At 43.3% G+C, this 22,717-nt stretch overlaps 1 protein-coding gene across 1 annotated transcript in view; it reads left to right on the top strand.

Moving 5' to 3' along the window:
* Positions 1–22,486, top strand: part of plekhh3 (pleckstrin homology, MyTH4 and FERM domain containing H3) — a 32,314-nt gene extending 9,828 nt beyond the window's left edge. The window contains exons 3-13 of the mRNA XM_079253276.1: positions 6,399–6,493; positions 10,899–11,081; positions 12,407–12,564; positions 14,151–14,274; positions 14,389–14,686; positions 16,666–16,873; positions 16,978–17,105; positions 17,689–17,809; positions 18,274–18,762; positions 18,881–19,072; positions 20,253–22,486. Coding sequence (XP_079109402.1) covers positions 6,399–6,493; positions 10,899–11,081; positions 12,407–12,564; positions 14,151–14,274; positions 14,389–14,686; positions 16,666–16,873; positions 16,978–17,105; positions 17,689–17,809; positions 18,274–18,762; positions 18,881–19,072; positions 20,253–20,417 — 2,161 coding nt within the window. The 3' untranslated portion in view covers positions 20,418–22,486. The remainder of the gene's footprint in view (positions 1–6,398; positions 6,494–10,898; positions 11,082–12,406; positions 12,565–14,150; positions 14,275–14,388; positions 14,687–16,665; positions 16,874–16,977; positions 17,106–17,688; positions 17,810–18,273; positions 18,763–18,880; positions 19,073–20,252) is intronic.
* The last annotated feature ends 231 nt before the right edge of the window (positions 22,487–22,717 follow it).

Genomic DNA, 22,717 nt, shown 5'->3' with positions numbered 1-22,717 from the left:
TCCCCATGAAACCTTTGATCTTTGCTTGCCATGACCTATTTGCGGCATGTTGGAACAGCCTATATGCTGTTGGTGTGAACAATTCTGTAGTATTATTGTGCAGATCAGGGCTCTTCAGCTTGGTCCCATGGTGGCTGCAGTCCTGCAGGTTTTCAATGTAACCCTGCTCCAACAAACCTGACTCACATTAATGAATCACAGTGTAGAATTTCATTGGTTGTTGAATCCATTTAATTTGAATCAAGGGTGTTGAAGTAGGGATACATGGAAAACCTGCAAGACTGTGGCCCTTATGGGACCAAGTTAAATAGTCCTTGTGTAGAGAAACAATCGGACCGAAACCAGATTTTTAAAATGCAGGTGAACATGTCATGCTAACTTGAAGCTCTTAAAACCCGACTAATGCAGTTGAGCATAAAGTCATGCTTACACTTAGTGTGGCTCAGATGGACCTATGCCTTCTGCACATGCTCTGTTGTTGCTTATTTTTGTGTCAACTCTGTCACATAAGGTAGCAACCCTCAACCCAAGACCATCCTGCACATAGATGTTTCCCTGCTATAAACCTGATTCAGGAATCCGGGTTCTCTGACAGGCTAAATCTGCTACTTGTGTCAGGTGTGTTGAAGCAGGGAAACACTGACAGACTGCAGAAGAGTGAGCCTTGTGGACCAGAGTTGGGGATCCCTGACATAAGGCATTTCTAGACTCTTTTCTTGCTCTAATAAAATCCTGATTTTAGAATCACAGCATCACTTTAAAAAAAACCCCACTGGATGATCTTAACCTGAAAGAACACAGCGTGACATTTATGATACATACACTTTCTGAGACATTTGGCATCGCTTTATGGTAAACAGTTTGCTCAAAGACCTGTGGAACACAGTCAGATTTTTGTCTTCTGCCCCTTAATGATCACCAGAAAGCAGAAGATTTCACTATACAAATGTTTACATATCACATAATAAATGTTAAATATCCCTAAAAATGTTTTGTTTTTAAAAAAATATATTTTACATTTTGTTAAAGGGACAAAAGACCTCATATTCAAAGAATTGGACATTATTGGTTGAATATGATGCCGCTGCACTGAATTCAGCTGAATTGACATGTGATGTTCTCCCATAGAGAAAGTTAGAAGTATGTGTTCAACATTTTTTTTAAACCATCCACAGTGTTTAACGTACTTCCGTCATATACTTGATTTCACTTCTGTGCATGTATATCGAGACAAGGATGGCGGTCCAGATTAATAGCTGAGTCAACTCTACCAAAAGTTTGTCTTAATTGCCCATTTTATGTAGAAAGCAAAGAAACCTCCCATAATTCATGTATTACCACTCTACTTTCAGCCCACTACTGTCACATTGTTACTAATTTAAAGCAGCTAGTGTACGGCGTTATAAACAGTGTACATAACACTAATTTTGACCTCCAGTGTTGTTTGTCATGCTTGATTGTGTTTGGTGTTGGCTTCCCTGTTGCTTTGTTTAGAAATCATGTCCCTGTTTTTAAAGGAAATTCCACAAATCTTGTTGCAATCACACTGGAACTAATTTTTTTTTTAACAAATTGAAGCTGTCAACCATTTCGCCATGCAGTATTCTTCTATGAACTTAACCCTTTGTCATTAGTCTTGCCCTGCTGATTTTTCAGTCAGTGCAGGTGAAACAGATGTTCTGCTTTTTCTCTTTAAATCAAACTCATAATTGCAAATTAAAATTCAAATTAAAATGGTAGTTTAGACTAAGAGGACCCTGCTCAAATAATGGCTTTAATCATGTTTGAAATGGTCTGTTTGTGTCAGCAGATGTGCTATTCTCTGGGGGGAAAAAAAAAAGTGAAAATATCTCAATGACTTATACCTCCAAACTCATTCCAGAAGAACATTTTTACTTTATTTTATAAGTCAGCTGGCATTAATGTAGGAATAAAGTTGTTTTCTACTTTTCATAATTTAAAATGCACATTACAGATAATCAAGGTCAGAGCAAGGTTGTAAATGGAGAAACTTTTACGCAATGAGTTTGCCTAAACCACGTGTAACCCTTACCCTGCAACCACACAGTCCTCGCCTCGAGCTGATTAGATGTCTTCTCGAAGCCTTTCGTGGACATTCACACACCATACATGTTTGGCATCTATTTGACACTCCTGCTTCACACTTATTAGGGCGGGACAGCATTATGACTCGTTCTTTTCTTCAGTACGTGGAATTTGGTGACGTCACACAATTTCCAGTAAAATCTTCTTCCAACCAAACCTGCTCTTTCTGGACGTTTAGACAGATTGCATAGGATGCAACACAACATGCACCTGTCGGATAGGTGCAACACAGTAGGCCAGACGAATATCTTCATGGTTTTTAGGATCATTCAACGTGCGTTACAGTGTAATTTTTAGAGAAAATGTCTGCATTAGGAGTCTTTGAGTTGGTCCCTTTGGTTTTTGTTTAAAGGTTGAAGGGAGAGGCAGTTACTTTTACTGTGTGGTTTAGTTTGTTTTATCATTATTCATTTCCAAAGTTATTTTTTGGGGGGCAGAAGGCTATGAACAGAATGATGTTAATGAAGCTTAAAGGCTAAAGGAAATATAAATAACTTTATGGAGATTGTATGAAGGACAAGAAATGGATAAATGTGCATTGTATCATTTCCTGTCTCTCTTTTATAAACTTTTGTGTCCCGAAGCTTAGTTGGTTTCTGAACCATACGGCTTCTAACTTCTGCACAGCGGACATTATCGGTGACTGCACAGGATGTTGGTCTATCATTTTGACTTATCTCGAAATTACATCTGTGTGTGGTGTTCAGATCTCACAAACAGTTTGTTCTTATGTCAGATCTATTTTAAGTGAAGTTTGTTCTCTTGTCCAAATTAATCTATGGACCCCCCCCCCCCCCCCCCTACACACACACAAACACACACACACACACACACTTTAGTAAATGTCTGTTTGCTTTTTTTTGCACTTTCCCTTTGCTGCATGTTGGTCTTTGTGAAAGTAAAAACACAGAGCATGTTGACTTTAAGACCAGAAGAAATTAACTATTTTTTTTCCCAAACATTTCAAGATTTACGGAGGCATTATGTGACTTTAACATGATTCCTATCAGAGGGCATACATACCTGGAAGGAAGGCTTAGCAGCAGAGGGAGGTGCTATCTGTAGATGTGCATTCGCTCTACTCTTCATGCTGTCTAATCCCCATATCAAATTGTTTCCTGCACTCCACAGGAAGTTGCCCACTGAAGGCCCCATCGTCGGCCTCTGCTGGGGCTTCTGGGAATGTGGGGGTGGTAGCATTAAAAGGGGAGGGGGGGGTTGTGTTAGAGGTTGGGCTGGGGTTGTGGGGCTGTTGGACAGCTGTGGAGATCCAAAGCTACCACATCAATTATGTCCTAATGTTTGCCTCAAACTGTAAAACATGTTTTTGTTTTTTGTTTTTTTACTTTAAACTTTAAAGCTTTTATTTCCTTGCACCATAGATTGCTGTTGAGAAATTAAAAATGTTACATCAGTGGCTCATACAAGCATCTGTTACTTTAACTCTTTGAGTTTGTGCCTTTTTTATGCCACAGTTAAAAAGAAAAACTTAAGATGTGTAAATGTCAGTGTATGTATTACTAGTGAAGAATACATGAAGATGGCGCCCAACGCAAATGAAAAAGGTTTTAGTCTTGCCTACAAAAGCAAAACAAACACTTGAATGAATACGGATGCAGCTGAGCTTTAAATTCCTGTCAAGTCATTACACAATACATGAAAATTATTTCTGCAAAGGCTAATTTAGACTAAGTGCAGCAGAACACAATGAAAGTAGTTTTAGTACAGACAGTTCAGATGAGGTTTCCAAAATGACCATTTTGGCCCAGATGAGCTGATTCTGTTCTCAAAGTCCCCTTGGGGGTCATTAGAAGTTTAAAAAGGTTAAAATGCATTTTCCATCAGGTCTATTTGGAACAGAAACCCTTCCTTTGTTCAGAATCGGGAATCGCTCACTTATTCATCTATCTTGTGTTGATTACTATTTGTAGTCACTTCAAGACTTTTTCAAGCTATTGTTCTGTGTTTTTGCCTGTATGTTCTGAATAGATATGATGGCAACCCAGCTCAAACTGTGACACCTTGATAACAAGTATAGTTTATGACTTGAGCCACTCACACTATGAGCTGATCTTTACGTGCAACGCTGCTGGGGTCTGCGCTGGCCTCACCTTTTGGAGAAAATTGTTCAATCAACTGTGTCAAGGCAACATTTAGTTTAAAGGTCAGACATTATAATGCTGCTTGAAGTTCAAACTTGGCATGCAGCCTTATAATCCTCCCTCTTTCTCTGCTTGTCATGACCCAAAAGAAGCATTGAATTTTGGTTTCGAAATTATTTAAAGTTAAAGATGACACAGGCTTGTTTTGGGATGAAAATCAGATTTTTTTTTTCCTGCTTTGCAAAGATCTTCTTCCACAGTAAACACCTTTTTGCACCGCATCTTAAATTCTGTTATTTCTCTAAAACTGCTAGTTGACCAGAAGACTTGTGCTGTTTATGATTGTAGAGCGCATGCAAGAGATGGATGTTCCTTTAAAGACCTCTAGTTTGGCACATGGTTGTCGCTGTCATGCTTTTGGATTCAGAAGTGACTTTAAATTAGTTGTATTAAAAAAAAACCAGTTAACATGAGCAGGGAAATTGGCTGTAGAAACCAAAGCTTTTGTAACAGGCTGTAAACATGTTTATTTTCTGCTTGGGAATGTTAACATGGGACTCATGAGGAGGGGATTGACTCACTTTTGGATTCAGCTTCAAGCGGTCATTCGAGGAAATGGCAGTTTCTGGCTCAGGTTTTAATCTACAGAGACGGCCGCTTTGGCCTAACATTAATGTTTCTTAAACTGAGGTTTGAAAGTCAAAAAAACAGCACACATAAGTCCAATAGTTCTATATTAATATGTCCTCTGCTGTGTATATAGATCCTGTCGGCAACCCGGCTCCGTCATATAGCAGGGGTTATTAACGGCCCAAAATAAACGATGTCCTCATATTTCTGTGTTTATTTTAATGCATTTAAGTAGAGTCTGAACATGCAGAATTCCCTGCTGTAGCAAGCATGCAGGCTTAGTTGTACAGCATGACTTCGTATAATATAACAGATTCCTGAGTGTCTCTCTTCTGCTTTCTGATGATGCCTTGGATCGATTTATATGCATACGGAAAATAAATCGGCCAACCATCTAAAGTTACGCTGCCTAAATATGAGCTTAACTTGGAAATGCCGCTCGCTTAGAATCAGCAACTGTGATTGCACTTCATAAAGAGCCCAAAATGCAAGCGTAGTGCTTGAGAAGCCGTATCACAGGGGTAGACGAGATTAGTTCCAGAAAAGACGGAATCAGCTCATAGTGCACAGAAATAAAAGGAAATGGCCTGTTTAGTTGTGTAAGTGGAGTAAAATAGATAAGCCTAAATTCAGACTGGTCACTTCTGCTTTCTGGGAGGAGGAACCTTCTGGGAGTATGAAATCAATAATAGCATAAATCAGCTGATGAAAGAATAGATGACTACAGAACGATAACCCTGGGAATTAGGGTTTGATTCATTTCTGCAGCAGGGATCCCACAAGGAGGAGGAGGAGGAGGAGGAGGAGGACAGGAAGGAAGGAAGGAGGGTTATGTCACTTTATACCTCACGAGCTATTTAGACCCAGGAAACAAAGAAAACAAACAAGTAATTAGGTAAATAAACGAGAAGAGATAAAACCTCTAAACAATCTATTAGACTGGAAATGGGCCTTGGCCTGAGATAACGCGTATGAAGTTGTCCTCGGCCTGACCAGATGCCGTGCATGTGGAAGGAGCTGCAGAGATGGCGGGGCATTAACGAGCGAAAGAAGGAGCAGCAGTTCAGCAGATTTACAGATGTTTTTGATGTTTATGGTTTTAACTATCCAAGACCGTGACCTCTTGACCCTTCCTGCCTTCCTTTTGACCGGGGTGGGCCGGCTGACTGCGAGTCAGGCCGGCGTCGCCTTGTCACGTTTATTTTCAGTCGCCTGCTCGGCTCGCCAGCCAAAGTGATAAAAGAGAGACGAGCTGTCCACAGTGGCGTGGTATGTATCGGCGCGTGTTTGCGGGCTTGCATGCTGCCCGGGAGGGAAAGTGGGGGAAAATGCAAGAGGACAGATATTTGTGGCACTTCTGCCAGTCACCTCCCTGAGTAACACCCGACCTACCTCAGAGAAGATGGTACTTGGCAGGGAGTCCATTGGCAGTGGGAGCTGCAGCCAACAGTCACAGAGCCAATTACAGGAGCTATCCAATGGGGAGGGAGATTTTAAAGAAGACATGAGTTGAGAGGGCACTGGGGGTTGTTTACATTCTCTTTCTTCTCCTCCACGCAGGCACACCGTCTCCCAGTCGCCTGACGAGATGAAGAGCCTCATCAATGAGAAGAATAAGATGGGAATGGAGGAGGAGCCAGAGCTGTTGGTGAAAGGTGAGTCTGACCTGCACTCATGCAGTTAATTAACATTCAAATAATCTTTGTGTTATAATAACAATAAAACTTTTCATTTGGAGTCTTTTACATTCTACAAGACCCGCATGAATAACTTCAACAGGTTCATTGAATGAATACTTTGCTGTGCGAAGTGGCGCTGCTCATGTCATTAAGTAGAGTATATATTTTCCATCAGCCTAATTGTCTCATGTCACATCTCTGTGCTGAGCTGTCGCCCTGTACCTGACAATGTTGTTCACAGCAGCCCCCCCCTCCCCACACCTTTTTTTTTTCTTTCTTTCTTTTCCAAATCCCTTTCTCTGCAGCTCCTGGCATTAAGGCCCTGTCTTGTCTGTCTGATGCTTTTGAGGAATGATCTCATGAGATATTTCTGTACAAATTTGTTTACCCCCCACCTCCACCCCCCCAAACTTCTCAGCACACAGAGAGGGAGCGATGAAATAGCAGTGCTTGAATATGCTGTGTCCCGTTTGGAGTGGCGACAGTCATATTGCCTAATTCTGACAGCAGTTGCCATGGACCCCCAGGCTAGGACTCTTCTCTTACTGCTGCCCTCAACTCTGCCTGCCTCACTGTTACAAGACTGTTTTCTTTTTAGCTCCTGTACTGCCGTTCACCAGACAGACACCAGAGCTGAAGGGCACCTGGGGGTGTTAGATAATCCTCTTCTGTTTGCTGCACAACAATAGTGTTTATAGACATCCTCCATTAGGGCCTCCCCCCCTTGCATGTATTTTTTGTTTGTTTTTTTTCATATATATATTAACAGCAAGGCATCCCGAGGCTAAATGGGGTGAATATTGCCCCGGTATCTTAAATAGGCCACCAACAGCGCAGCTATAGACTGATGGTGTGTGGATGAACTGTAAAACCCATGAGGCACATGAGGTAGTGACAGAAAGAGATGTTGACATGGGTTTATTGACATACCTTTGTTGATTTACAGTTAAAATTAATCCTTGCGTGATGCACAGCTTCGCATGCTCCAGTAAACTGCAGCTTAGCTGTCTGGATATGTCTAGGCTTAGAGGATGGGGGTGTGGGTGGGGGTTAGTTCATTCAATTTAAACTTCAGGTCCACTTTATGGTAAAATGTTTGGGAAAAAATACAAATATTGCTCATTTTTTAATAATGTTTGCAACGTTTATTGTCTGCTACAAGGAAAAGAAATATTGGCACTTATAATCTTTTGACATTAGTGAAGTATTAGAGCTATTCCCAGTTATTTGGTCTTTGGTTTGGCAGCTGATTATGTATAGACAAAGTTTTCTCTGAATGATTTCTTTCATGTTTTTGTAAGAATTTAAATATATTTCAACTTCCATATTACAATTAATACAGCTAAACTTGTTTTTAAAAAATATATTCATAATGAAATTAGAGATCTGAACCATCACATATCTATCTATCCATCTATCCATACATGCATCTATCTATCCATACATGCATCTATCTATCCATACATGCATCTATCCATCCATACATGCATCCATACATGCATCCATCCATGCGTCCATCCATACGTCCATCCATGCATCCATCCATACGTCCATCCATGCATCCATCCATATGTCCATCCATGCATCCATCCATACATCCATCCATGCATCCATCCATACGTCCATCCATGCATCCATCCATACGTCCATCCATGCATCCATCCATACGTCCATCCATGTATCCATCCATACGTCCATCCATGCATCCATACATGCATCCATCCATACATCCATCCATACATACATACATCCATACATGCATCCATACATGCATCTATCCATCCATACATCCATACATGCATCCATACATACATGCATCCATACATGCATCTATCCATCCATACATGCATCTATCCATACATGCATCCATCCATGCATCCATCCATATGTCCATCCATACGTCCATACATGCATCCATACGTCCATACATGCATCCATGCATCCATCCATCCATCCATCCATCCATCCATCCATACATACATACATGCATCCATCCATGCATACATCCATCCATACATCCATCCATCCATACATACATACATGCATCTATCCATCCATACATGCATCTATCCATCCATACATGCATCCATACATGCGTCCATACATGCGTCCATACATGCATCCATACATGCCTCCATACATCCATACGTCCATACATGCATCCATACGTCCATACATGCATCCATACATGCATCCATACATCCATACATGCATCCATACATGCATCCATACATCCATACATGCATCCATACATGCATCCATACATGCATACATACATGCATCCATACATACATGCATCCATCCATCCGTCCGTCCGTCCGTCCATCCAATCATCTACCTACCTACCTACCGACCGATATATGTATGTGTATATATATGTATTGATATATATAATATATAGAGAGAGCGAGAAATTTAAAAAAAAAAAGTACACTTTCTATGTATAAAGTTTTTCTAGTGATGTATTTAGTGACGTTATCATTTAGTGTTGCAAACACAGAGCATAATTCAGTATTCAGAGAGTAACAGGAGGTGAGCAGTAAAATGTGGTAAAGGTGCAGAGATTGTTTTCTCAATTCATGTTTGAGGGGGCAGGGCACTAAGGGGTCATGGGTCACAAATGAAACAAATTAAGGGCGAGCCGTGGCCCCCAGGGGAGGCATTAGCAGGCTACAGAGATGGGATCCAGATGGAAAGCCATGGGAGGGGCACACAGGGGGTCTGAGGATTTTGCTGCTCTCTTTCTGACTGTATCCCTCTTCGCCTTTCTTATCACACCACTTAAAGTTCCCAAAAAGAGCATCTGTGGGACATCCTGTGTCTGTGACGGCGGCGTCAGGGTGGCAGCCGTGACCTTCTCTGGACGTTCTCCCCCAGACAGTTTGTCTGCGCCGCGGACCCACATCCAGTCTGTCAGCAAGCTCAGCTCTACTTACCTCATGATTTTTATTTATCCATTTCACCTTGGTTTTTGATGCTGACCCCCTCTGATGTGGTGTTAAGTACCTCCTGTGTCTTTACTTTGGGCTATATCTGGGGCTTTATGGTAGGTTTTAAACTGCCACTTACATATTATAGTAGTATAACAGGAAACATAGGCCGAGAGGTTTAACTTTCGCCCACTCCTCTCTCTTTATTTTCATTTTGGAGCTGCAGCAAAAGCAGGGGGATCTTTGTCCTGCCTGGGAAAACCAGTCTGAGGCTGTTTTTCAAAGAGAGAGGAGAAATTGGGCAGATGAAAGTAAATAGGAAGAGAAGAAAGGGGAGGGGGGGGGATACAGGCGAAATGAGTGCTGTCTGACAGGTGGCACACAGCTTGCTAACCGCAGTGGAAGTTGTGACGCTGTCATGGCGTCATTACTGTTTTCACAGGCTTAGAGTCTGAAGGTATGTTGCCTAATTGTTCCCTTTTAACCACTCATGTTCGTTCTCTCATTTGCCACAGTGGCAGTGTACAGCAGTACAAAGCGTTGCCTGCAACAAGTCTGGGGGCTTTCTGTCAGCTTTCTAGATGAACTTTGACCCCAGCACGAACATCAGGACTCATCAATTGTCCTCTGTCTGTTCGTGCACAGACAGCGTTTGGATAGTGCTCTGCCAAGCTCGCTCATTTATCTGCCCTGAGATGAAATACTTGTTAGGAACAATTTGCACACTTAGCTGAGGGGGGAAAAGTTCACTGTTTGGGAACAGTGGATCTGCGCTGTTGCAATCTTTCCAAACCCTCAGAGCTATGGGAGCACAACAGTCTAGCACTGTAGAGACAGGCCTGGCAAGTACAGAAGCATGTCTGCTGTGCTGTACTGTCTTTGTTTCCCTCTGTCATACCGCCTCACACTCTGCCTCCTTTTCTCACTCCGTCAACCTCAAAAGTAGTCATTTTGATGGCCGTACGCAGCACTTAATGCCTCCACCATTAGCTGGCTGTATTTTTATCCCCCTAGTATTTACTCCGACAAGGCGGGCGCACACAGACTGCAACGAACTTTGTGGACAATTACATGCCTCGGGGATTATTCTTAGTAAAGACATGGCATGGCACTGGTTTTAGTAGCTCCATTATTTGCCTCAACCTTTCAAGAGAAATGCTTGTTTTTTGTGTGGAGTTGTCAGAGAGCGCCGTCATGTTTTTTGCGATTCACAACTTGCAAAGTTAGAAGGCAAGATTCAGTCAGCTGATCTGCAGATTCTTTTTCTTGATTTATAAATAGGGATTAGGAGGAATCGGTGCATCCAGTTGACATTTTGTTCTATATAAACAGCCATCCAAAGTTTTTTTTTGGTTTTTTTGGGGGGGGGGGTTTGTAAGCAATTCACGTATGCCATGTGCTTTTTTCATTTTGAGTTTGTCACATAATACTGGTGTGTGTCCTATTTAAAGGTTGGCTGTTACGCGAGGTGCGAGGCAGCTGGATCAAGCAGCGTCGGTACTGGTTTGTGCTGAGCCAAGACTCCCTCGACTACTACAGCGGACCAGAGAAAGGCGCCCGCAGACTGGGCACGCTGGTCCTCACCAACCTTTGCTCCGTCATTTGGCCAGACAAGCAGACGTACAAGGAAACAGGTGAGCAAGTGGCAGCAGAGACGCCTCATGCCACTCTTTCCGTGATGTCTGCAAAAGTTTAGTCCCAATGTTGTGTTTCCTCTGAAATTCGTTCTGGGTTTGTTTTTTTTGTTTTTTTTTTTTAGGGAACAGATAACTGATGTAGTTTGGTCCATTTTTTCCCCTTCCCATGAATGCTGTAGCTCTGAGTAAATTTGGAAAGTCCCAGATGGGTTTTTTCCAAAAACGTGGCTAAAGGTTGGTCTAGAATCTGCTCATCTGAGTAATAAGTCCAGGCATCTCCCTTCCCTTCTTTGGATGAATGAAACAAAAGAGGGAAAAAAAAAATCAGGAGGAACGTCTTTGGTTTTTTTGGGGAAAGACACAAATGACTCTCAGTTTCTGCCTTTCTCACATATGTCACCCACTGTCTCGCCTGTCTGCCTGTTCATCAATGAAGGGGGATTATGTCCTGCTGGCTTCACCAAACCACTTAAAAAGCCCAAACCGTTGTGTAAATCCAAAACCAAACATAGTTCTTACTAACTCAATAATACTAAGGGACTTTTTTCTGGACACAAGTGTGGCTTTCAGCAGGGACTGTGTCACAAGCTCCCCTGGCCATTTCTCTTCTGAATAGCTTTGTGTTCCCCATAAGCCGCTGGGAAGTTTGTCACAAAGGAGTTGCATGAAATTTTTACTTCCTCTATGTATTTTTTGGTTTTTATAACAAAAAAACCCCTCCAGTTCTCTATAAGCGCCACATACGCATTGTAATTGACAATTTAGAGAAGTTAAGGACACTAGATGGTCTAAAAGAACAATGGCAACACCATCATGTTAGAAATCTGTTTACAAAACCTCTTAACTTGGAGTTTGTACTTCACCAAGAATTCAAACAAAGAATGATGTGGTGCCAAGTCACGTAGCAGGAAAGCCTGATAACAGCCGTGGGGCTGCAGATCAAGCCTGGCTGCCTGGGGTATGTCTAATACTTCCTCTGCAAGAGGAGGAAGCATGCCTTTCTCGCACTTTTATTGCATCTTGTCCTAGAGGAGTCTTACTCCGGAGGGGGGCAGGGGAGGATAACACTTGTGTCCTAACACATCTGCTGAATAACTGTTCTTGTTTGGGTTAGGTGTAGCCTGAGGTTCCTCTTGAGCTGACCTTTGATCCTCAGTGAAACCGAGAGAGGAAGTCAGGGGGAAGGAGGCACAGCTGACACGCGGAGTGTCCCCCGTGCTACAGATTGTTTCACAGTTCTCTTTTGCGCTGATCAGGTGCATCGTGTCTCGTGTGCCTTTCATATCTATTTATAAAGGTTTTTCTTTTTTTTTTTTTCCCAGGTTACTGGAGCATTACAGTTTATGGACGGAAACACTGCTACAGGCTTTACACCAAGCACTTCAACGAAGCCGTTCACTGGGCGTGTGCCATCCAGAAAATCATTGACACCAAATCTCCCGTGGAAACACCGACACAGCTTCTGATACGAGACATCGAGGTGGGACACGTAACCCACACAAACACTTCCACACAGCCGCTCCAAAACTACCTGTGATAAGATCCAGCAAACACAAACAGCCGTTGCATTACGTATTATTCCCCACTCTCTATTTCCATGGAAACCACACGGCCACACTGGACTGGAAGTCCAAAGTTTATTCTGGTGGCATTTTTTCTTTTGAATGACATCATGTTTTTGCATCGCATTGGGATGGGACATCAAAACAGAAGTGTTTCATTTAAAGATGAAGGTATTTCCCGTCATTTAACTCAGAAAAATGGGATTTGTTGAGTTTGAAAAGATGCCCTCTCCTGAACCTTTCCACGTGCAGAGAGTGTTTATAAGTGATAGCTGTATTTTTAGACCAGGAGTTGCTGGAGAACACAGCATGCTGGAATCTCATTGAGCAGACAGATGACTCGCCTTGCATCAGTCAGCACCCGGGGTGAAGAAAGGGGCAGTTTTTGGCAGAAGAGGTGGAAGAGGGATCGGCAACAAGCAGCAGAACCCGATAAGCAGTCCTTTGCCGGGCCCTCTGTGTCAGTAATCTCCCAAGGAGGGTCTCTAATCTCAAAGAAAGTGGTTAATCTGCTTGTCTGCGTGTACCCCTGTCTGCTTCGCTAAGAGGGGCCAAGCTTTGGCTGCTTTTAAAAAGCACTTTTTAAAAAAAAAAACTTTTTGCCAGTGTCATCCTTTCTTAAAAACAAAGGCACATTTTTTCCTTGTCAGCAAAGTATTTTCTCTCTTAAGTAACCATTTGCTCTAAAAATCCAAGGCAGCTTTTTTGTGAATGGGACACTTGCTTGTTTTTTTGAAGATGTGCTCTGTAAAAAAAGGAAAGAATTTGAAGGCTTGTCAACATCTCTGTTGAAAAACTCAAGCTAAATGTGGTTAAAAATAAAAGTGGATGCATAGGAAATTACATACAAAGTCAGAAGTTAATAAGAGTAAGAAATGGCTTTTTTTTTTTTTTTTTTTTTTAAAATTCCAACTTTCTTTAAATATGACCAGACATCCCACTGAAGCTCTTCAAAAGAGCAGCATCTCATTCCCACAGTTCAGACTGTTTCCATCGTGCAGCGAGCTCTTCGGAAGAATGTGTCAACCTTGCCCCACTGAGGAGAGAGCGAAGCTGGCATGTCTTCGATTCAGAGAGAAAGGGTGGCAGGACAGGAGGAGCTGCAGAGTCAGGAACGAGTCAGATCAGTGGCAACGTTACTAATGAGCAACAGGTGGTAGAGGGCAGCAGCATGGAAGCCATCTGTACCTCTGGAAGGCATCTAAACACATAAGCAGTGAAAGACAGAAACGCACGCACTGTAAACTCATTGACACCGACGGCGGGGGATAAAATATACCTCACCAGTCGTGCCTGGTGAAGTCTGCTGGGTCATCATTTCACCTTTGTACCGCTTTGACAGTTGCCAGAGACCATGGTCAAATCGACCTCAGTCACCCCAGACAGACAAACCCGCTCATTCAGGCACGCACTCGCTGACTTCCTCAGGTTGACATAATTAAAGACTATGACATTTGTTCAGTCTTGTTTATTGATGTTATCACAATTGTTCTTGTGTACACAGGAAAATAAGTTCAATCCGGAGGTGGTGGAACACATCTACCAGCACAATCCCATCCTGAAGTACACCCAGGGCCCTCTGTACGCCCCTCTGCTGCCCTTCCCCTACGGCAGTCTGGAGCACACGTGTAAGATGTCATACTCATTTTAAACTCCCCCATCCTAACCCTGACAGAACATGATTCAAAACAAGCGTTGCATTCCAGTATGACACGATCAATCTGCTTATTCTCCCTGCGTAGACCACAGCGGTAAAGGCTACGGCTCGGTGCGCGAGGAGGCTGTTAAGCTTTTCAACTCCCTGCAGCAGCTGGAGTCTGCAAGGGAGCCGGTTCCCATCATCCAGGGCGTGCTGCAGACCTGCCTGGACCTGCGACCCCTCCGCGACGAGGTTTACTGTCAGCTGGTGAAGCAGACCAGCTACACGCCTTCCCCGTACACCGCCGCACATCTCCGTTACTGGCAGCTTCTCACCTGCATGAGCTGCACCTTCCTGCCTGGGCCCACCGTGCTCAAGTACCTGCGTTTCCACCTCAAAAGGTGAGAAGCATAATTCAGACGGGTTTGCTTTGGTTTGGCTCAGATGAAATGGGGGAAAAAAATGGTTTAAGTATGTTTTAATGTGGTCATTTGGATCATTTTTACTCCTTGGTTTAAAAAACAAAAAAAACAAAAAACTTGCAAAACAACCTTTGCAAAATGAGCGCAGCATTTTGGGTGGATTTGCTTGTGTTAAATTTAGAACGAATAAATCTTCCTGACTGAAGAGAGCTGTTCTCATCATCCCTTAAGTTTAATTGAAGTAGGAAAAAAAAACGGGATTTCCTTGTTTTTTGTTTTTTAAAAAAAATTTTTTCTGGCTCTGATTTGCCCTTTTGGGAAACTTGTTTTGTGGTGAATAACTCTACATCCTACACACAAGTGTTGACAGTTTGAGGTAAGGAGCTGCAGTTGTCAGTTATCTTCAATATTTAGAGGGGTTTTTCCTTTGGTTTTTTTGTTTTTTTTTTTGTTTTTTTTTTTATCCTCTAAATGATTTTACGTGGATGTGAGTGGAGGCAGAATGAATGTGACTGGAGAAAGGGTCTAGCTGGGAGATGAAGGTGAACCAGTATTGGTGAGAAGCAGTAGGGAGAATGTGGAGTCTAGACACTGGACAAAAAGCAGGCGCCACTATCACTAACAACCAATTTAGATATAGTAGCATGATATGCATTCACATTGTTAACATGCTTCTCCAGACAGATCCAGTGTTTGAGGGCTGGATTTGCAGGTCTGAATTAGCCCCTCTGTCAAGCTTAGTAATTGAAGTTGTTAGCAGTGCTAATCTCCCGCTCTAGGTTTCCTAACCCTGTGCCATCAAACCACTACAGTTTTTCTATCTATATTTCTGTACTGGGAATCGCCCTCTAGCTAATGGAACAGTTGCATGCAATGGCAATTCATAATAACACTGTGGAACTTGCTGGCTCCGTGTTTTGATACGTCTCGCTGTCGCTCTCACGCACTTTCTCTCTCTCAGCGGATCAGTGCTAAGGCTGCAGCTGGGCAGAGCTAAGACTGGAGCTGGGCAGTGGGCCCAAAAACACTCCTCCTTCACTCCCCCGGTGCCCTGAGAAACCCCCAGGGAATGTCTGCTGTCAGAGAGAATAGGCCAGAAGAAAGAAAGCAGAGGGGAGAAAGGAGGGGGCAAAAGAGCAGGAAACTGCAGAAAGGGGGCAAAGAGAGGAGAGTATAGGAAGGATCAGAGACCCAGTGGAACATTCCTGGTTATGTTTCAGCAGGACAAATCCAACCCTGTGGTCATGTAGTTATGAGATAGCAGGACATCGGAGTGTGTAAGTAGACAGGCAAAGTGTTTCATTGCCTCTTTCTATCCTGCAAGTTTTGTATTTTCAAGTGGACATTTGAGTTTCAGTGCGTCCTTCCTGTTTGTCCCTCGGTGTTTACACTCCGTCAGGCTACATTTCACACCTTTCACAAAGTGTGTGAGACTTCAGGCTCTAGTTGGAGTGTGATATCTGCTGCCTTTGTGTGTTACCCGTCCCACTTTTATTTGACTTTTTTTTTTTTTATTAAAACGACTGCACACACGTTCAGCTACAACTCCTGGACTGTCCACTGGGAGGAAGTGGCAGGTCACTGTGGTTCACAGGGGCGGAAACACCTTTTCCCATTTCATGCGCTACCCAAAGTCAAACATGTTTTCTTTGCCATTTTCCTTTTTCTTTTGAAGGACTGAGGGATGTTGAGTCTTTCAAGTCCTCAACAGCTAAAGCGAGAACATTTGTCAGTCCTCGCCTCATTGACTTTTTAGCATTGCCAACCAAAAGAAAATAAAGAACCTAGCTGAATGAAAAGGATGACGCAAAGTCCATAATCGCAGTGTAACACTGATTATGAGTCACAGGCATGAGCAAATTCTCTCTTTTTAGTTTTGAAACTGTTTAAATGACACATTTAACTCCCCACAGACACACTTGCTAATGTCACTTTCTCACGCTGACTATTTCCTACAGAATCCAGAGTCAGAGTCCTGAGTCTGAGATGGACAACTACGCGTCATTCATCAGCGAGGCTTTGGAAAAGACTAAGTGTCGGGAGTGTGTGCCATCCTGGGAGGAGATCCAGATGCTGATGAACCGGCAGGAGATGCTGTGCACGGTGCACTATCCTGGCCCTGGATCCTGCCAGATCTACATCAGCTCACACACCACCGCCAATGAGGTTTGAGAGCACTGACGATCACAGATATTTAATTCAGTTTGCTCTGTTTTTGACTTGTAATCTAGTAATTTGCCTTGTCTCTTTTAACCCCACTCCATCATCAGGTGGTTCGAAGGATGCAGGAGAAGCTGGGCCTACAAGAGAGCAAAAACACGTTTGCACTGTATGAGCAGAATGTACTGTGGGAGCAGGCGATCGCAGGGAATGCTCTGATCGCAGACATCCTGACCAGGTTTGAAAAGTGATTCCCCCCCCCCCCCCCCCCCCAAACCAGAGCAGACAGTGTGAGGAAGTCAGTCTCTATAAAAATCCTGCAGTCAGTCGCTGTCAAAACAACCAAACATTTCCCAGAAACGTGCCATTCATTAAAAGCAGTCAAATATGATTTATCTAGCCTTTTCCAGTATCAAGTAACTTTGATATCTGGTGACCTCACTCTGTCTTGGTGGTAAAACACGGCACCCTGCTGGGAAACTGGATTTGCGTCGTTATGACTGTCAGCAAAACCAGCCGGCCAATAGATAACAAAGGTGAAGCTGATGTCATTTATTTCTACAATGGAGTCTTGAATCAGACAGTGAGGCATCCAGGAAAAAAAAAACAGAACAAGAATGGGCGTCGGTGTCCTTGCAGCATTGAGTGATGGTGTAAACATGAAACCAGCAGGTTACTAAACGACAATATTACCAGTACACATTCAGGAGGGAAATTCTTGTAACATATTAACAGGAAAGGTTCTGACTTTTGGTGTGGTCCTTTGTATATGAGAATATTTTTTTTCCAGTTTTAACTCTTTGTGTCCCCTCTCTGCACAGCTTAAACACCAAAGAGTCAGAGCCCAAATCCCAGTGGAAACTGTGTTTCAAGCTGTACTGCCTGTTGGACGCCGACAGCATATCAGTGGAAAGCATAGAATATTTCTTCCTCTTTGAGCAGGTAATGAAGCAGAACACAAGTCGCGAAAGGTCCGTGTCGTCCCGTAACATCTTTGTGATGAGAGACCATCACAGCGTTGATAATGAGATATATTTTACTGCCCCGCAGTGATTCATTCTTCCTATTTCATTGGATTATTTATGTTTTTACAGAACAATCTGCAATCACAGCCAGTAGTCTTAACAGGCTGTGATTGCAATAAAATGTGCTGCATAAAAAACATGACTAAGAGCACTGGCTGGAGTGCAGCAGGGGCAAAAGTCAGCCAAGAGTGGCTTCACTGTAACATTTTTTCCTGAGAACGCCTATAAAAGAGTTATGAGACAAATAAAACAGGGTGTGGTTTAAAAAAAAAAAAAAAAAAAAAAAAGGGATTGATGAAAGGACTCAAGTTATTACTGACAAACTGTACCTTTTTTGTTCTTTTCTGTGTCTCTGTCCTGGGTTTGGCCTTTGTGCTGCAGTGCCATGAGATGGTGGTGCGTGGTCAGCTGCCAGCCTGTGAGGAGGACCTGCAGACTTTAGCTGCCCTGAGGCTGCAGTGCCTGATGGGGGACTTCAGCACACACGCCCCCTACCCGCCTCTGGATGAGCTATTCCCCGGCGACATGCTTGAAACTCGGGTTCTCTTGTCTCTTACGGCTCCACAACCGGCGCCGCCTTGCCAGGTGGCGGCTCAGGGCTGTCCCACGACGCAGCGCTTCCCAACGGGGCTCCTAACGGGGACGCTGTGGAGCCACACCGCTACGGCAGCACACAAACAAAAAGTGGAGCAGGACATGCGCCTGCGGAGTCGGCTGAAGGAGGAGGCAGCTACTGTCATGGCATCCGTCTTGGAGCGTTGGAAAGGTCTGGCTGGCTACAGTCGCAGAGACAGTATGGCTGCCTACCTCGCTATTGCACGCCAGTGGTCGGGCTTTGGATGCACTCTTTATGAAGTGGACTTCTATATTGTAAGTACTACAAAGTCATACTTTACCTTTTTTTTTCAACTTAGACCCTAAAAAACCATTTGGTTCTTTAGGTAAACACTTGGCGAACTCTACCCTGATTGCCTCTTTCTGCCTGCAGAGCTCAACGGGGAGTTTTTCCCAGAAGCTGTGGTTGGGTGTAGCCGCTACATCTGTGTCCCTTTACAAGCAGGGAGAATCCGAGGCCCTGGAGTCCTTCCCTTACGGCCAGATCTGCTCCTACGGCGTATCTGACAGCAACACCTTCAAGATAACAGCTGGGGATCGGGATCTGCTATTTGAAACCACCAAGGTAAAGTGGCTCGGCTCCCAGGTTCGCACAAACAGATTGAAAAAGGAGGAAATATTCTGTTTGTAGTTGTAGTTTCTTTTCTCTTTAATAAACTTATACATAATCCATCTCCAGTGGAGCTGTAGCGTGTGTGTGTAAGGCCGAGGAGCCTTATCACTGAGCAGAGTCCTGCAGCGTAAGAGGACAGCTCATAATACACCCCCTCCTTCCTCGCTCTCTCCCTCCCTTTTCCTCTTTAAAAACACTCATTAATTTGATCTAAATAGGGAGCACACAACCTGCCTCTTCTTTGCAACCAATGGTAACCACCACAAGTTTAACTTCCTGGTATTAAATAGCATGGGGGTGAGTTTTATTGCGGTGGTTAGATTAAAATATTAGGCTAAACATTTCTCAGAAACATGGATGCTCTTCCAGACAGACTTTTTTTCCCCTCTTCCCCCCCCCCCCCCCCCCCCCCCCCCCCCCCCCCCCCCCGTTGAGAACAAATCTTGCCTTTCACTGGGCTGATTTCCTTTGCATCTTCCCACACGGAACAAAAAATCCTTCTGTGATCTCTCATGGGGCACAAAAGTGGCTTTTATTTATTTATTGGATGCACAGGCGAACTGAAGTTCAGCTCAGAAAGACTTCTACTTTTATGAACTTAAGTCTTTATATTGCTCTGACATTAATATGAAGGATTTTGAGCCGTTTTGAAGAAAAGAAAAAAAAAAAAAGAGAAAAGAGCAGATTTGTACGGGGCTTAAAGTTAAGGAGGTAAGTAATATTAGGAGTTGATTCGAAGGTTGAAAAGCAAGTGATCGTTTTCCTTATTGTTATAATCATGTCAAGGGAAACTTTGGCTGGAGTGAAGAGTAATTGTCATCAAATTCATTTTTTTTTTAAAAATAAAAAAAAATCAAATTCTCCACTGTGCTCTCCTGACAACAGCTGCAAAGCAGAATACTTCACAAAACGATGAAATATTCACACACTTTAAAGCTTTTAATATTCTGATGGAGCGTGTACTGTGCTATACGTTCTCTGTAAATGCCAAACGGCATCATCATCCGCCTTTGGAGGTTTTTCCAACAGCTGGATGAAATCATCTGTCTCCACCCTCCTGTGACAGCGCCAGACAGACACTGAGACTGCCACCAATTTGACCCTCTCTCTCTCTCTCTCCCTCCCATCGCAGCTGACTGAGATCATGCAGCTGATGAATGCGTATTTCAGTGCCATCCATCGCCAGCGAGGAAAAGGAGAAGATCCAGACATCACCATCACAGAAAGCACAGAAGTGGGTTTCCGTCACTTGGCCTCGACACCAACACTCCTGGAGCTGCCCTCGCATCCTGTTTGAGAGGAACCCATACATGGATAAGCCCTCCTCCCCATCCATTTCCCTACTCTTTTCAACCCCCGTCATCCTCCTACTTGTGGCCTCCTATGAGGCCCAGACCCAGTCCTCAAGACCCTGCGCCTCCTCCACTGGGAATGGTACAGCAGCCAAAACAAAGAAAGGGCTGTTTTCACTCCCCATCCATGAAAACAAACCCTCGCTGAGCTTTCCAGCTGAAGGAGCTGGCTGCAGAATGGGAACGGAGTAGGGAGGGGAGGGGATGGGAAGGTAAGGGGTTCTGGTTTGCAAGTGAGCCCAAAAAAAAATCAGAGCGAAACCCCACTGCTGTTTCTGATGAGGTGTTGCACGCCTCTACCCCAGCCTGTCATACAACCAGCTCCGCTGCCCTATATGGCAATACCTCCCTCACACACACACACACTTCCCTAGACAATGTGAGATGTTGGCCTTACCACGTCAGGGAGAGAAGGCAAGAGTCCAGACTTGCAGCAACGATAAGCTGTGCTACTACTCCTCTACATGAAGCTATAGCTGAGAGTGAATACACTACCTTCCCCTCTCTTGCTTCCTCAAGGTGTGCCATATTGGATTTGCCTTTCCTAGAAGGCAGTCGTCCCTCGTGCTCTGCTGGAATAGGGTTGAGAACATTCAGTGACACAAACACACACCCTTCCCCAAGTCTTTGCTCCATCTCCCAGCCACACATACATATACACTCTCTGTCTCTCTCACATGCCCTTATGCTGACACGTTCATCAGACAGTCCGTTTTCATAAGGTCCCAGCTGGGTTTGCATTACCTGGAACTGTTGATGCAGCGAGCCATGTGAACTTGGAACTGGAAACAGATGTTGAGCTCTGTAGCTAAGTCGCTTGAGCTACCACAGCCGTACAAGCCTCTTTACCTACTGGGGTATGTGAGTGGATGTGATCACAGAAAACAATTTCTCCTTGGTGACACATTCAGGGTCTGGCTTAATTGCGTTTCAGAGAAATCAGAAGAATTTCAGAGCCGTTTTCCAACACGATACCACCAAGTGCTCTGATTGGTCCTTCGTCGTGCTGCTTGTATTGGCTGTTAGTCCCGGACATGAAACTTGGATAACACTTGACTGATTGGATCATTTTTTGCTTAAGTCATTTACTACCCTATCGCAGCTTTTTCTGCTGAAGATAACAGGTGCTTTGTTTAATGTTATTCTCACTATGTGTGTATATATAATGAAAGAGATTCCACAAAGCCTAACCTCCATCAGACATACAGATCCTTGAAGAACTGACTCCGTATTTACCTTGCAGTGTCCCAAATGTCCCTGGCTTTTTTGAGCAAAACATTTTCTAATCAGACCATGAATGCTTTTTGTAGTATTATTTATGCAAATGTCACATGTTTTTTTTTATTTTTTATTAACTGTTAATGTCTTAAACTGCAGACCCAACCCTTTATTTTTCTACTATGGTTGCTTTAACTCATCAGAGCCTTAACTTCCTTTGGTTCTCCTCCTTAAAGCATCTTGTGCATTGATCCCTATGTAGCTCCTTTGCGCTCACTATCGAGTATTCTTGTGAAGCCAAAGTTTTTTTTTGCCAAGTTTTGGGTTTGAGAATGGACCAAAGATTTTTTTTTTCCTTTTAAATAAGCTTTTTTTTAAATTTTTTTTTTTTTTTACAATAAATGATCCAAACGCAGACAGATTCCCTCAGTTATATTCAACTATTTTCACATGTATTCGTTTTTAAAAAACATAAATATCGGACATACTATGTTACGTTTTGCAAGTTACCTTACGTAGTAATGGCAATGTAGTAATATGATTTGTAAAGGTTGTACCAGAGTGCTGTCTGCTACACAGCCCCTTGCAATAACCCGCCTCAAAACCTTTTGTTTCCTCACCATGGAAGGCCTTGCCAGTCCTGTCCTACACTCAGAAGCGGGTCTTTAGCTTTTTCTACTGCAGCTGCAGGCAGCTCGAAGCTACAAGTATGGAAAGGCAAAAAAAAAAAAAAAAAGACAATGTCCTTGCTTAGTATTAAGCTTATTTGTATGCTGCATGGTACCTTTTTATGTAATATGTATAGTCGATTGCACTATTGTTTCTAACTAACTTGGGAGTGCAATAAAAACTATAAATACTGTATGTAATTAATAAAAATACATAATTTTACCACGTTGTCATTGATCCTACCCTTATCTTTCCTTTCTGCTGTGATTAACAGAACATGTACTTTCTTGAGGCCCAGTTTGTAAAGCGGGAGTTTTGTTTACAGTAGGGTACATTTTCTAAAAGGCTGACGCTTGAT

The sequence above is a fragment of the Telmatherina bonti genome, assembly GCF_933228915.1.
Source record: "Telmatherina bonti genome assembly, chromosome: 14".
Lineage (NCBI taxonomy): Eukaryota > Metazoa > Chordata > Actinopteri > Atheriniformes > Telmatherinidae > Telmatherina > Telmatherina bonti.
This window is presented reverse-complemented; position numbering and strand designations above follow the sequence as displayed.